Here is a 15,626-nt window from a genome sequence, read left to right on the forward strand (position 1 = left end):
GTGGAAATAACCTCTTCATGTGCGTCTACTCCTCCGTCGATTGAGGGTAGGCAACGCATCTGTAATTACGGATGCCTATAGGTAGCGGTCACTTCACTATTTCGGCAAATTAAGGTGACCTCTTGCTCGGTTGCCACCTTATAATATAAAAAAAATCTAAAAAGAGATGTATGGATTGCTTCAAAGGTGACATGATCAAGAAGGGAGTAATGACTGTGACGAAGAAATGAAAAGGGGGAAAAATGATGATGAAATTTACATTGAAATTGTGATTAAATTATAACTTAAGTATGTTTGTGAATTAAGTGAAAATAATTTACGATATTACGAAAAATGTATAAATCACTAGTCATTAATTTAAATATCATATTAAAAGCAAAGCCTTCCGTAAGTTTCGTTCTAAAGCTTGATGAATAGCGGTAGAAAATACCCGATACTGATTTAAGATCGCCTTTGAAACTTTTCTCCTTTTATATATAAAAGCGTATTTTTGCATCGAGTACTTTTACGAGGAATTTGCTACTTTTTTAATAACCTTAAATACATAGCATTCCTACATAGAGTCGATTAATAGACGATTAAGGATGCTTCCTTTTGAATATATCAGATCCACCCTAATCATTAAACGACCCTAAGGGCCTGTCCCACCAAATTACATGTATCAAACAGATAACAATCGAACGTGTAAAATATTTCATGCAATAATATAAAATTTTGTTCCCTTATCTGACAGTGACGTCATTTTTAATCTATCTGAGCCTCTATCAGCCAGTGGTGGGACAGGCTCTAAGCGTGACAATAAATAAAATATCCAGAATCGTCATTTTTTTATTCAAGTAGTTGTTATCTTGTTATGATAATCTTTTTAAGCTGAATATTCTAATTAACATTATAATTACTTTTGGCATTCTTAAGATATAATAAACTTTTGAACCCGGACCTCAGAAATGTTCAGTATTCGTGGCGTGCAGGTGACGCGAGACTGTTCCCAAATCGCCTCGTTGACACTCGCAACACGCGCAACATTGGCGTCTATTGACAAAGTAATTGATGTTTACCATTTCTCTTTAGCATTTCTCTTTATTATTAAAAATATAGATACAAGTCATATTTGCATCAAAACATATACGTTTGTAACCTTTACGGACTAATAATATAAAATTGAATCTTATTAATAACATTTAGATTGAAGTACTATTAATTAACAAGTAAAATTATAATAAAAATCAAAATAAAAACACATAAACAACTTATGAATTAAATTAGATAATAGCTTTAACTGAATTAAAGACGACTTTATTTTCAATTCATTTCAAACGTGCACTTGAGGACTGCGTTTTGTTTTCAAAACTTTGTAGCGCAACTGAGCTCCTTGTATTTCTGACGCCCTGGTACTCTCGAACCTACACACGTCGCACGTCTCGATGTGACTCCAGTCCATATATCAAGGTCAGTCACATAGAGTCCGCTCACATGCAGCTGTTTTTCCTCTCTCTGTCGCACACGGCACATTGCTAAACGTGTGACAAGGTTGTCTATATTCACCTACGTACTTTATGACTAGAGTATGTGAACTTTCGCGCAGTACTGGGAACTTGTGATAAGTAATAAAGCATGGTTTCTTTACGATTGTCCGCTTCAATAGGGCTATTCGTTTATTGCTAATACAAATTTATGGGCACTGCAGCGCTTTCCTGGAACGATAATTTCTTCTGTTGTCTATTATATTTATATTATCTGTATCATAAAAGGTTATGTTTTCCTGTAACATTCCAACCATAGACTAGATTTTATCTAAAAGATAACGCGACACAGACTCCTTAATTCCTTTTTGATATTATAACGTATATATATAATATTAGCACCTACGTTTAGGTGTTAATTTTTAAATAATCAAAGGCGTGATTACGTAATATTCAATAGGAAGGCGTTAATATTTATTTAGAGTTACGTCCTTTAAAGCTTAGATAATTCTCGGAGGCTAGCATAATTTCTGTTATTGATATCAAGTGGGTCATAGAGTAGTTAACCTTTTTGAACTTTTATACTCTATGTAAAATAGCAACCGTGTTTAATTTGTAAGAAAAAAAACAACAAAACGGAGAACGATTCACACGATAGTAACGGTCTGTGTAATTGCTGCGAACTCGATAGTCTCGCTTAAATACTCTATCGTGTTTCGTTTTAATCAATCGAGTAAGAAATTGTTACAAATTGGTATAAAAAATCTCACGTGTCCAAAATCAAGTAAATATAAACAAAAGCGTTGTGACGATGAATTGTTTTGAAACATTCTGTTAGTAATAATAAAAATTGTACAGACTATTTAACCAAGAAAATAAAACTTCTTTTTAAATTTTTTAATGCCAATTATCGCCTGTTAATTACTGCTTTTTATTTAGTTTTTTTTATCGCCTTCAAAGGGAGGGGATATTTCTCAACATTACTTTATATTACCAGGAGCACATAACATAACAGATATGATTGTACCAAATTTTATTAATAGAATTCCCTAAAGATTTCTTACCGCCTGTGGAATACGCTCACATATAAAATCTAGCAATAACATTATTTTCTGTAGACAATGTCTCGTGTTGACTGTTTAGTATCCTATTATTATAAATACTTACTTTTGCTCTGTCGAAGAAATTTATTTATGCTTTCGTAATTTTTAGAGAAATTCCATTGTCAATATTCTTTCGACTAGATTTTATGCAAATGTTTCGACAAATGAGATTTAAATTGTGTATAAAAAAAACAATAATTGTGTAACAACATAACTCAAGCTCGTAACCTAGACGGGTAAGCAGAGAATACGGACCTGTATATAACACATATCTGACTCAGACATTTTTTTGTTCTATTTTCATACGTTTATGGATATTTTTTTATTCTCTTTGAAATATAGTTTCTTCTGGACGTTGATGTTTGTCATTTTTATTAAGAAAAAATTTAATTTAATTAATAATTATCGCAAATCTTTAGTAAATACAAGCTATTGCTCGCGACTTCTTTCATGTGAAATTTAAAAATATAGCCTGTGTTACGTATAACGTAGCTTTCTATTTATGAAGGAATTTTTAAAACCAACCCAGTAGTGTTAGCTTTTTAACTAATTCGATGTATTCTGTATTCTTAAAGGTTATTTAGTCTGTGATATAAATCAATACCATTTATCTTTATTTAAAATAAATAAATAATAAACTTTGTAGTTTTAGAGTTATTTAAATACATACAAAAATAGGAATTTTTCCTCTTCATATATTATTAGAGATAAATATTTACCCTATTAATCGTAATCATAATGAATAAAATTATTTGTATCATCGAAGGGCTGTAGGTTGTTATTAGCATGTAGATGAAGGTCGTCTAGTTTGGAACACGTTTGGAACACGTCACCTTGTTTCTGTTTCAAGGTCGTTTGGATGTTATTCCAAGATGTCGCCCTTTACTTTTGAATTGTTTTTCGATGAACAAACCTAGCTTGTTTGCTAACTAAATACGACCTTTGTCTATATTTATTCTACATTTGGTTTTCGCATCTTTATGTTATGTTAATGTAATGGATGGATTTGAAAAGTAAATTGAAAGAAAAAAATCGACGTTGAAGAAAATTCAATATCCAACTTTTATATACTTAATTTTTTTAATTGTCATGAAATAACTCAAAAATGTACGTTGTCAGTGAGAAACATAGGCTATGTTTTATAATATTTTTTTAATTTCACGCGGAAAGAGTCGCGGGCGAAAGTTAGCATTGATTCAATTCAGAATTATATTAATCAGTCTTTAACTGGGATTAAATTACTAATTTATTATTAATCGAATTCAATACATTAAATAAATTTGTAATTATGTAAGTCCCACAAAACGGTTACGATCCACCGTAAATTTGTCTTACATTTACGGTCTATTATTTGCAAGAATTCATCGCGATGTAATTCCATAAAGTCCACTTGAGTAACATTAAATTGTTTTATTCAATGTTTATGTTCCAGTAATCACAATAAGAAGATAATGGTATCAATTATTATTAATAATAATGGTTACTCTTTTGTTAAAATAAATTAAATAACGTAGAAAAAGTTAGCAGTGAATAGAACATTGTAGTTTTCATGTGCTCCTAGTAACTTAACATAGCGTTTGTACGTCAAACTTTTACATTCCTTTCACATGTTTATGTTCTCCTGGTACATTTTAAAAATCACATTACAAGTTTCGCCAGTGACTCCGTCCGCGTGGAGTTAATAAAACACAAAAGTAAGTAGCCTATGTGTTCTTCCAGATTAGCCTCTACATCTATACCAAATTTAATTGAAATCCGTTCAGCCGTTTAGGCTACAAACTCTAACAAACATCCATCCAAACTTTCGCATTTAAAATATTAGTATGAAAGTGAGAAGTATGATTGGTATGATTTAATATTATGAAATTTAACTTATATATCTCATTTATGTAGTTTCTGCCATGTTTACTTGCAATTGATATCTTCTTTACATTTAAAATGTGTTCAGCGACAACTAAGGGCTAAATTGTTAGTTAACACTAGCATATTACACTGTCTAGGAACGTTTGTTAAACACGAGTTGCAGTTGTTTATATTCTTCAAACATGTAGTCACAAAGAGCGTCAAACTATGCTCGCTTCCAAGTTAATACGTCGTATACAAACGAATTCCTAACGGACCCTCGCGGATGTATGTTTTAAGCAATGTTTGTAAGTTTTAGCACGTTCACGAAGCATTGTCAAGTAAATTTTATTAAGAACGTTTAGTGACCATCGACCATTAGCTTGTCTAGATTTCAATAATGGCCTAATATTAGTATCTTTCCTTTCCTACCGTTACTTATACGGAAAGGTTGGGAAGAGAAAGTAGTTTTGGTGGAGTAGACGCATAGGTAGGGAAAATATCCTCTTTATGTGCGTCTCCTTCTCCATTGATTAAGGGTAGGCAACGCATCTGCAATTGTAGATGTATGTGGGCACCGATCGCTTTGCTTTCGCTCTTTCGATTGCTTATTTGCAATCTTATATAATAAAAATGATGATGTCAGACTTAGCTGTCTTCTTTAATTTACGTATATGTTGTTGTTATCATCTTCCAATCCTTATCCCACTTAAGTAATTGTCAAGTTTTCTTCTATCTTCAGACGTTTCATGCAGTCAATCCATATTAGACCTACCTCTGCCGGCTACCGGTCTCCTTGTCACAAGCGATTCTTCCATCTTTATAACATACTTATCGTGATAACCCTGGTTGAAATCACTAATCTGGGTGCGCAGCAGTGCACCCGCCAAGGCGAGCACAGCCAAACACTATTTCCTCAAAGCGCTTCAGGGCACTTTTGACCCCCTTGTAACTTCGTTGTGGACTAAGATGGAAGCTTGAAATTTTGAACATCAATAGATATACCGCAATTCATTATATAGCCAAAATATCTTTCAATTACATTCAGCAGTTTACAAATTATAGCTAGTTGAAATCTTCATTTTTTTTTACACAAATGCGTGTTTATTATATTAAGAAACAAAACCAAAATGTATTTTAACGATGAGGTTAACAGAAAGACGACACTAATCTACCAGAATATGGTTTTAAATCGGTAAAAAATGCCGGATAAAATACGATGTCTGAAATTCGTATAATCTCAGGATCGTTGTTGATTCTTCACAAGATACGCTTTTAAGTCATTTCAGAATTCCTTTTACGCGTTCAACTTTTATAGAATGGCTACTCGTTTTCTTTGAAGAATTGTCATGGGTATCTTGAAAACTACGTACGTACTTTTGTGAGAAAAGGTTTAGTAAAGATTTATAACAAGTCAATTGCATTTATTTTTATTTGAATTATGTTATATATTAGTGTTACTTTTCAGTTAAAAAAAAAAGATATAAAAGGATGAAATAAAATGAAAATGTGAAACAGGCTTTATACACTGATTTTATAGCCTTGATATTTTCTACTTAATTAAAAGTTCTTGGCTCCTGTTACGATAAGCTTAAAATGTTTTAGAGCTGTAAGTGATTACTAAAATGACTTAAACTAGATTATCCTGAGTTTGCTTAAATATAATTAATTGTTCAGTTTGTGCGATTAAGATGTTAAGGGTGTACTTAATTGATTTAATGTTTCGGTGTATATATCAGTCAAAATAAATTTTCCTTAGTGATGAAAATGAGATGAGAGCGTCGGTGGCTCAGGGGTTTAAGCACTTGACTTGTAATCTACAGGTCTTGGGTTCGATTCCCGCTATGTACCAATGTGATATTCGATTTTTCGAATTTTCATATGTACATAATTTAACCGACGTTCTTACGGTGAAGGAAAACATGGTGATGCAACCTACACATATCGGCGAAGAAATTCAAAGATATGAAGTCAACCAACCCGCGCTTGGCCAGCGTGGTTGACTATGGCCTAGTCACCCCATAAGGGTAGGCTCCGAGCCCCTCGGTGGGAACGTATAGTGAGCTGGTGATGAAGATGATGATGAAAATAACAGATTATATAACTCGGTATTTTATTAATTTATTAAAAAGTTTATTTTCGTATTTACCAGTGTTCAAATATAAAGTTTAACTTTATTTATTTATTTAAAACTTTATGTACAACAATAAATTTACAAATATTTAAACTATGCTAATACAAAATATGTGCAAGGGTGGCCTTTTTGCTATAAGCAATATCTTACAGACACATGGGTATTTATTGACAATTAAATTCACCATTAGATTTTTATAAATTAAAGCTTCAATTTTTATTAAAATATGTAAAAAATCATTCTTACACTTAGTTAATAAAAAAAAAACGTTATGAAATCAAAACTAATTGAAGCTACCTAAGAGTGTACGCACACCTGATACAAAACTATCGCATAACCGTTTTATCTAACTATCTTATATGGAGATGCGCACACTACACGATTTTGGCGTAACTAAACAGTTGAATTGGCTGCTAAACAATCTACTATACAACTGTTCCTCGTTAGTGTAGTCTAAGGTGTGCGCCCGCTCGTAATCTCGAAGCGTTGATTTTAATATCGCAAAGGCGAGCGTCATATGACATGGCAACATTACGTAGTTTTCGTAATCCAAGGTTGCTGAGTGAAAGTGCGGCGCGGGCCACTTTCACCGCGGATCAACGCAGTACCAAACACAAATAGTTTATTGCCACTTTGTTATATGCTTTGTACAAGAAAGGATACCCGAATAATTGAAAAGATTACTAAGGTATTTAATAATTACTTTGTCTATACTTCTTTACTATTATAATAAAGCTTAAACACACACTTCCTTGTTGCCTAAGATGTCAGCAATTACAGCATATTTTTGATGAATTCTTTTTTAGTTAAAAGCCCTACAATTACGTCACGCTTTAGGCTATATATTTTTACGCCATTAAACTTAGGGGGTAATTTATCTGTGAGTGTAGATAGAGATTTTTTATTATTTTTTAACTACACGCAGACGAAGTCGCGAGGAACAGCTAGTTTATAATAGTTCCGTTATTTACAGCCTTTATGAGACTTATATGCCACAGTTCTATCTCGAATGTTGTTTACTTTAGGACAGTTAATTAGAAAAGTTTAATTTAGAAAACTTGGATAGTTACTGACGTCACTAAGTTAATAACATAACCTTGCATAGTTACTAACGTAACTGAGTTAAGTTTGAACATAACTTTGTAAGACAGAAAGTAACAACTTGCATTTTGCAGCGACATGACGGAGCAATCGTCAATTTATTGCAATCCGGATAAAACCGTCTTTTCTTATTTCCTTTTCGTAATGAATTTTCTCTCATTCTTAAAGTAAGGTTTACTTTCGACTTCTTTTTAGCACTTTAATTATTTCTTTAATTTTAATACCTTCCTTTACTTCAGATTTTACTTATTGGAAGACATAACGAGATTTTTTCTATACTTTATGGTACTTCTTTTATTTATAGTCACACTTAGGTTATTTCCAAAGAGTCAAATTTCAATAGAATTATTTGAAAATGATAGCGAGATCTATTTTAAAGAATGTCAAAAATTAAAAAAAGTGTAAATAACTATTTGTAACTGAATTCTCTTCAACTTTTCGACTTTTAGTCGATAAGTATCTCTGCGCGGAAAATTCCCACTGGACTAGCACTAACGGAGACGGCCGTAAAATAAATTTCATTGTAACCAAGGAAGCGTTTGCACGGAACATTAAATTTTCAGTGATCCTTTGCCCGTATAAAAATCTACGTCTTTGTGCTGGTCCCCGAAATATCTCCCTGTTGGGACATGTTTTAATTGTATCCCTTTTACTGTTTGGGATATTTCACTTTGAGTTATTCTATAATAAATTCTATTACAACGGTAATAAAAAAAAAACTTTTCCCGATAACGATCGGGAAAAGTTTTTTTTTTTCAATTCGATTAGAACTTTAAAATTTGAATTACATATTATTTTCGAGCTATTTTTGTATAATGGCTAGTCTTCTGTGTCTATTCTAAAAAAAGTAAATTTAATTTTAAATCTGATAATTCCAGGGTCGTCGCTACAACTGCCGGGGATCATGCACGTGGACCGCAACTGGTTCGTGACGTCACGCGACCCGGTGGGCACGGTGGTGACACGCGTACAACCGGAGAGTGCGGGCGGGGCGCGCGTACGCTACGGTCTCGAGACCAGCGGGCCACCTGCTCCCTTCACCATCGACTCTGACACTGGCATAGTCACTGTCAACGATACCCTGGTTGACAAGGTATGGTTCTAAATTTAAAGTAATTGAAAGTATCAATTTTCAAAACGTATGGCCTGTTTCCGAGATACGTTTAACGATTCGTGAGTGTTCTTGTGATATTACAAATGAGAAAGTTTCGATGGATAGATGGATGGATGTTTGTTGGAGTTTGTAGCTGAAGCAGCTGAACGGATCTCGATGAATAGTCTGGAAGAACACACAGACTACTTTCTTTTTTATTTCGACACGGATAGACTCGCGGGTAAAAGCTAGTGTTAAAATAAATTGACTTCAGTAACAGTATTAACGTTTCTTATTTTTATAGGAAAATCAAACATACTCATTATGGGTAACGGCTGATGATGGATCGATTCCCCAAAGACTGGAAGTACTCGCGATGGTAACCGACCGGTCAGGTCAGAGACCGAAGCTACCTCGCCCACCATTCGACTTACCGAACTATCCAAACATACCCGACCTATCGAGTCTACATCAGCTAACAAAATTCACAAGAACCACACAAAGAACAACCAAAGCAACCACTGAATTAATCGAAGATATAACAGTACCTCAAACGACACCTTACACTACCAAAAAACCTGATAAAATAGAAAAAACGACAGATAAAGTAGAAAAACTAGGACAAGAAGATATTAAAAACAACACTAAAGTACAAGAGACGCCTATAGGAAGTGACGTATCACTAACAATAATACCACTTATTGCGATTGGTGGCTTAGTTGTCATCGTGGCGGCAGTAATCATATTCGTCTGTAAAAAGAACGGTTCCAGCGGACAGAAGAGCAAAAAGGATGACATGGTGAGTCACGATTCTCTATTCTCTCTCTCTTCTATTCCTATGTCCCCAAATTGGGGCAGAGGGCGTTCACAGTACGCTGCCAGATTGCTCTGTCTTGGGCTCTGCGTTATGTCTCAGACCATGACAGCCCGATTGCCTCTAAACTCTCTCGATAGTGAGTCACACTCTAACTTAAATCCTATAAATAATGATAGTATTTGAATGAATAATGATTCATTGTTTGTACTTATTTATTTAATGCAAATAAATTTAAAAGGATCATTAATAAAGCGCATTTTGTATAAATAAGAGTTACCGCATGATTGATATACAAGATCGTCATAACGTATCTAGTTAGAGTCTATTAAAAGAAATAGTTTCACAGTGTACATTTATTTGACTTATATTTAATTTGTTAAAGGGTCTATAGCCCTTGTTAATATTAGCGTAACTATTTCACCTTAATTTTATTAATATCGCAACAACTCATCAAGCTTAGAGAGATTAAAACACATACTTAAATCTCCTTTAAATCTTTTTACTTCATTATCATTTTAAACAAAATCAGTATTCAGTTTTGACACATTTGATCACCACATCAATTGAAATGTGTCCTCGCTCGCCTTTCTATCATCAAAATATATCAAATCATTGTCATACCTCATCTATACTATTGTAATAAAGCGGAAACACACACTTCTTTGTTGCCTAAGATGTCAGAAATTACAGCATGTTTTTGAATAATTCTTTTTTAATGTTATAAAAAGCCCTACACTTACGTCACGCTTTAGGCTATAATATTTTCACGCTATTAAACTTAGGGGGTAAATATTTTGGATAAAAAATAATGTGGGAAAGAGATCATACGTTGTTGTCAACATCAAGGAAGTAAGGTTGCCATGCTTTGTCATCATGTCATGTCATTTTGACATTTGAAATTAATAATTTGACACATATAACAATAAAAAAAATCATAATTTTACGCGGATGAAGTGACACGGGAACAGCTAGTACTATTATAAATGCGTAAATTTAGAGGTTAGAGTTTCTAGCCTTAACCGCTGAACGGATTTCGATGAAATTGGGTACGTAGATGATAGTCTGGAAAAACAAGTAGGCTACTTACTCACTTTTGTTTTTTTTTAACATCACGCGTACGGAGTTTAAAGTGAGAGTACGAATATTACTTTAAAGTGAGCCGTATTGTCCACAGAGCAAAGACTCGAGTGGCATCGTGCTACAAGACGCGTCAATCAACATGTGGGATCGCCCGCGAGCTTACTCTAACAGATACGAGTCCTGGGATAACGGACATTTACAGGTCAGTTTGTTGACCTTCATTTGATTTTCTTAATAATCAATCAGAACCATCTAAGAGACAATTGTTTTATACACAATTTTGTCTCGAAAAATTCTTAATACAAATTGTTTATCTATACTTCTATACTTATCATGATGAGGAAAGATTTGTTTTTTTCTATGTATTGAAATAACTCAAAAACTACTGCTTCAGTTTAAAAAAATCCACTGTTAAAGAGCTACGTTATCACTGAGCAACATAGGCTATGTTTTTAATTAATTTTAAATTATGCGTGGACGAAGTCGCGAGCAATAACTAGTTACTGATAAAGGCATAAAGCGAGAACACAATTCATGACAAATTAGACGTTTAATGTCTATTTGAATTATATAAGTACTATGAAAATTGAGTAATCTTAATAAGATTACCCAAAATCCCTGAATCTGTTAATCTATAAAAAAAATTATCTAGTTTTTAAGGTTATGAAACATAACATTTAATATTTTTCGCGCAAATTGTCTCAAATTACAACCCTCTACTATTTATTATTCTTCGTAGTCGCAATGTCGACAGATATATGACACATTTTATAGTTCAAAATTATAGCCCTTTGTATGTAGAGTCTGGAAGAAATTTTTGTAAGACCGTAATTTACATAATGTATTAAAGAAACTTCCACTCATAACATACATTTATTAAATAACTTTTAACTACATATCTATACTATTATAATAAAACGTAAACACACACTTCTTTGTTGCCTAAGATGTCAGCAATTACAGCATATTTTTGAATAATTAATTTTTTAATAAAGAGCCCTACACTTACATGCTTTAGGCTATATATTTTCACGCCATTAAACTTAGGCGGTAAATATTTTGGATAAAAACCCTAATGTGGGAATGAGACCATAAGTTGCTGCACACATCAAGGAAGCAAGGTTGTCATCGTATCATGTCATTTTGACATTTGTAATTGATAATTTGACAAATGTAAACAAAAAAATAAAATTTTCATAATTTCGTGCGGATGAAGTGGCACGGGAACAGCTAGTTGTCAAATAAAATACAAGGAATTTAACTAGTATATTAGTATTCATAATTAGTATTTTCTATAGCTCTCAGAGGAAACTACAATCAGCAAAGAAGAGCCGCCAGATGAATGGGAGTTTCCGAGACATCGACTCAAAATATTCAATATTCTTGGAGAAGGTGCTTTTGGACAAGTATGGCGCGCACAAGCAACCGACATAGATGGTAAGACAGATAGACAAATAAATAACAAATTGCAGCAACCAGAATTTTTAAGTTTCAATCATACTAAATCTACAATTTCGATAATATGAGGACCTACCTACAGCAGTGCTGTACATGGTATGTTATTAAGCAAATAAAACTGTTAATAAAAATTTAAGATGTAGATAATACATACGTTTAATCTATACTCAATATTATAAAGAGGAAAGATTTGTATTTTTGTATGTATTGAAATAACTCAAAAACTACGCAGCCGATTATAAAAATTATTTCACCAATAAAAAGCTACTTTATCAGTGAATAACATAGACTGCCTATCTTATTATTTTTTAATTTCACGCAGATGAAGTCGCGAGCAACAACTAGTACTAAATAAATATTGACTATTAACGAGTTCATTGGCTCTATTTAGAGTATTTTTAAAGCAGACGTCTTTTGTTTTCATGAAAAATATGCAATAGTTAATCAAACAGCGAATCTAGATTTCAAAATTGTTTGATCAAGTTTTTATGTTAGAAAACAATATAAACGATTGATTAATTCGCACCGACAGCTTCGGTACTCGTTCAATTTATATTGTAGACGGCGACCATTAATTTTAAAATATTTTCCCTTTTACTATTTTCGTGAGTAGTCACAAAAAAGTGCTATTTCTCTTATCGCAACGCTACACAGTAGTGGTTATATGACCTTCGCCGTTAGCCTGTTCTAGAAATCCTTGAATACCGTGATGCCTATTTTCTTATGGCCTGGCTGATAGAGGCTCAGATAGCATAAAAATGACGTCACTGTCAGATAAGGGAACTAAATCCTATATTCCCATCACATATTTTACACGTTGGATTGTTATTAGACAATTTATAATTTAGTGGGACAGGCCCTAATTCTTTAATTTTTTTTGTGTGGCTGTTGTATCAAACTGTTTAAATTTCAAACATAACTTACAGGACAAAAAGGCGAACAAACTGTAGCTGTGAAAACACTCAAAGAAAACGCTTCAGAGAAAGAAAAAAGTGATTTGCTGCAAGAGCTGATTGTGATGAAGAATTTGGGCACACATCCTAACGTTGTTCGACTGATTGGATGTTGCACCGAGAAGGTAATCATATTGCGAAAGTTTAGATGGATGGATGTTAGAGTTTGTAGCCTAAACGGCTGAACAGATTTCGATGAAATTTGGCATAGACGTAGAGGATATTCTGGAAAATAGGCTACTCAGTTATGTTTTTTAATTCTACGCGAACGGATTCGCGGGCAAAGCTAGTATTTCAATAAAAATCGAACATCACGTTTCAAAATTAATATTGCAAAGTTCAACACAAAAATCAATGTTGGCAATCTCTATTTCGTCATCAATATCAATCAAAGAGGAGGAGGAGGAGAGGATTTGTTATGGAGGTTCTTATTTTCTTTTAATATATTCCAGGAGCCAACGCTGGTTATAATGGAGTATGTGAGCTTGGGCAAGCTTCAACAGTTCCTGCGGGAGTCTCGCGCTGGTCGGCACTACGGGAATACGCACGCTGGTAGCCTCTTCCTCACCTCACGGGACCTCACGCACTTCGCTTACCAAGTCGCGCGCGGAATGGACTTCCTCAGCAGCAAGGGGGTAAGTGACCTGATAGGACCTCACGAAATTCATACTCGTACTGTGTATAGTACGGTAAAGGCATACTATCTAATCTCATGTACAATCGCGGAAATCCGTGCTGTTCCATTACAGTAAATATTGCCTTGTTTATTGCAACGAGACAAACTAATTAATTAAAGCAGGGTGTACAAACGAAAGAATAATGATAATAATAATAAAAACTGGCATTGTGTCACTGGTCGCCTTTTTTTGTACAGACACGTGTACGCTGTGCAGTATTGATTTATGTTCCGCGTCTCGTTTCAAAATGTTCAAACGATAGCTTCTGAGGTGGAACACCGTCAATGTCCCCGATTGTACCTCACCACAGCAAATTTTCTTCTATAAAAATGATTTATTTCGAATAACTTTCTGTAACTCCTCAGACTCTTTATTAGATTCTTTATTCGCAAAGGGTTATTCTAAGAATTCAGATGTCAATTTTAATTGGGGGTCAAATTAAGTCGAAAGTAACAATATTCAACTTTTATGAACAGTAAACTTAGAAAAAGTTATCTCACGCTAATATCGTGATATCAAAATTTTATAGCCTATTCCGAAAGCTTGATTCAATCAGAAGGGTCACTTTTATAACGCATGTTGTTCAAAATGAAAACGTGACCAAAATAACTGCCTAATTATTTGTTTTGCTTTGACTGTTTGCACGTAAATGGTAACAAGTATTAGGTTGTTCGGAAAGTCATTTCGTTTTTTTTGGGGAACATGAAAGACAGTTTATGAACATAACATAAAGACATGGCCATAAACAGTCGAATTCGACAAATTTAATCTCTCACCGATCTCTCGTGTGGTTATTCGCCGATTTACATCAACTAATGTTTTGACCGTGGTGCATCTTCGACATCAAAATTGCCGGATCGAAATTTTGCAAACCAGTTCTGGCACTGGTGTACTGTTAACACGCCTTCTCCATACACATCCGTCAATTTTTTTCTCGCTTGGACAGCATTTTTACCTTTTCTGAAGTAAAAAAATAAAATGTGACGAAAATGCTGCTTTTTGTCTCCATATTTAAAAGGACACCAACCAAAAACTACTGTGTAGAATTAATAGAACTTTTTCACACACAAGCCTTACAATATCAGCTCTCAAGACATATAATGGTTATGCGGCTTAAGTGTGAAGTTGGTTTCGAAAAAACGTAATTAAGTCCTCTGACGGAAAAAACGAAATTACTTTCCGAACAAACCAATACATTGAATGATTTTTTAAAGTTATGTTTAGAAATTAACTTTTGATCGTTATTACGTCAGCTTGGATTAAAAAAAAAACAAAAGTAGTCTATGTGCTCTTACAGACCTCTACGTTAATTCCAAATTTTATCAAGATTCATTTAGCAGTTACTCGTATAATTTTAGACAGATCAAGTAATTTTATTTATTTACTGAAATTATTGACAAATAATCTACTACAGTATGTATTTCACTTAACACTAATGACTGACATAATTAAGAAGTCAAAGGGGAAAGTTGTGTTCATAACAGCAGAAACTCTAGATCCGAACATTCGTTATTTATAATTTAAGATTGACAAACCGTTATTGATAAACCCTTTAGTGTATTAATTGGTTTAATTCTATATGTGGTTTCATTACAGATAATTCACCGCGACTTGGCTGCTAGGAACGTCCTGATCACTGAGGAGAGGACGTGCAAGGTCGCTGACTTCGGGCTGGCGCGCGACGTCGCTGGAACTCATGTGTATGAAAGGAAGAGTGATGGCCGGTTGCCTATCAGGTAATGTCATCCTATTTACAACTAGGTTTCTTAATTCTTTGATCAAAAACCTGGTAAAAACTTATCACCAGCTCACGATAACAGGGGTTTGGAACCTACCCTAAGTTAGCGTGACTAACCCTTAGTCAACCACGCTGGCCAAGTGCGTATTGGTTGACTTCACTCATAT

The 15,626-nt window shown here is 33.8% G+C and overlaps 1 protein-coding gene across 3 annotated transcripts in view; it reads left to right on the top strand.

Moving 5' to 3' along the window:
* The window catches only part of LOC106108357 (tyrosine kinase receptor Cad96Ca), a 45,867-nt gene that overhangs the window by 28,495 nt on the left and 1,746 nt on the right, over positions 1 to 15,626 (top strand). For 2 of the 3 annotated variants that reach the window (XM_013289510.1, XM_013289511.1), the window contains exons 3-9: positions 8,522 to 8,736; positions 9,041 to 9,535; positions 10,728 to 10,835; positions 11,932 to 12,070; positions 13,018 to 13,169; positions 13,497 to 13,679; positions 15,318 to 15,457. In XM_013289510.1, the coding sequence (XP_013144964.1) occupies positions 8,522 to 8,736; positions 9,041 to 9,535; positions 10,728 to 10,835; positions 11,932 to 12,070; positions 13,018 to 13,169; positions 13,497 to 13,679; positions 15,318 to 15,457 (1,432 nt within the window). The remainder of the gene's footprint in view (positions 1 to 8,521; positions 8,737 to 9,040; positions 9,536 to 10,727; positions 10,836 to 11,931; positions 12,071 to 13,017; positions 13,170 to 13,496; positions 13,680 to 15,317; positions 15,458 to 15,626) is intronic. The other variant, XM_013289512.1, reaches the window with a different exon arrangement.

The sequence above is a fragment of the Papilio polytes genome, unplaced genomic scaffold, assembly GCF_000836215.1.
Source record: "Papilio polytes unplaced genomic scaffold, Ppol_1.0 DF821610.1, whole genome shotgun sequence".
In the NCBI taxonomy this organism is placed as follows: Eukaryota; Metazoa; Arthropoda; class Insecta; order Lepidoptera; family Papilionidae; genus Papilio; species Papilio polytes.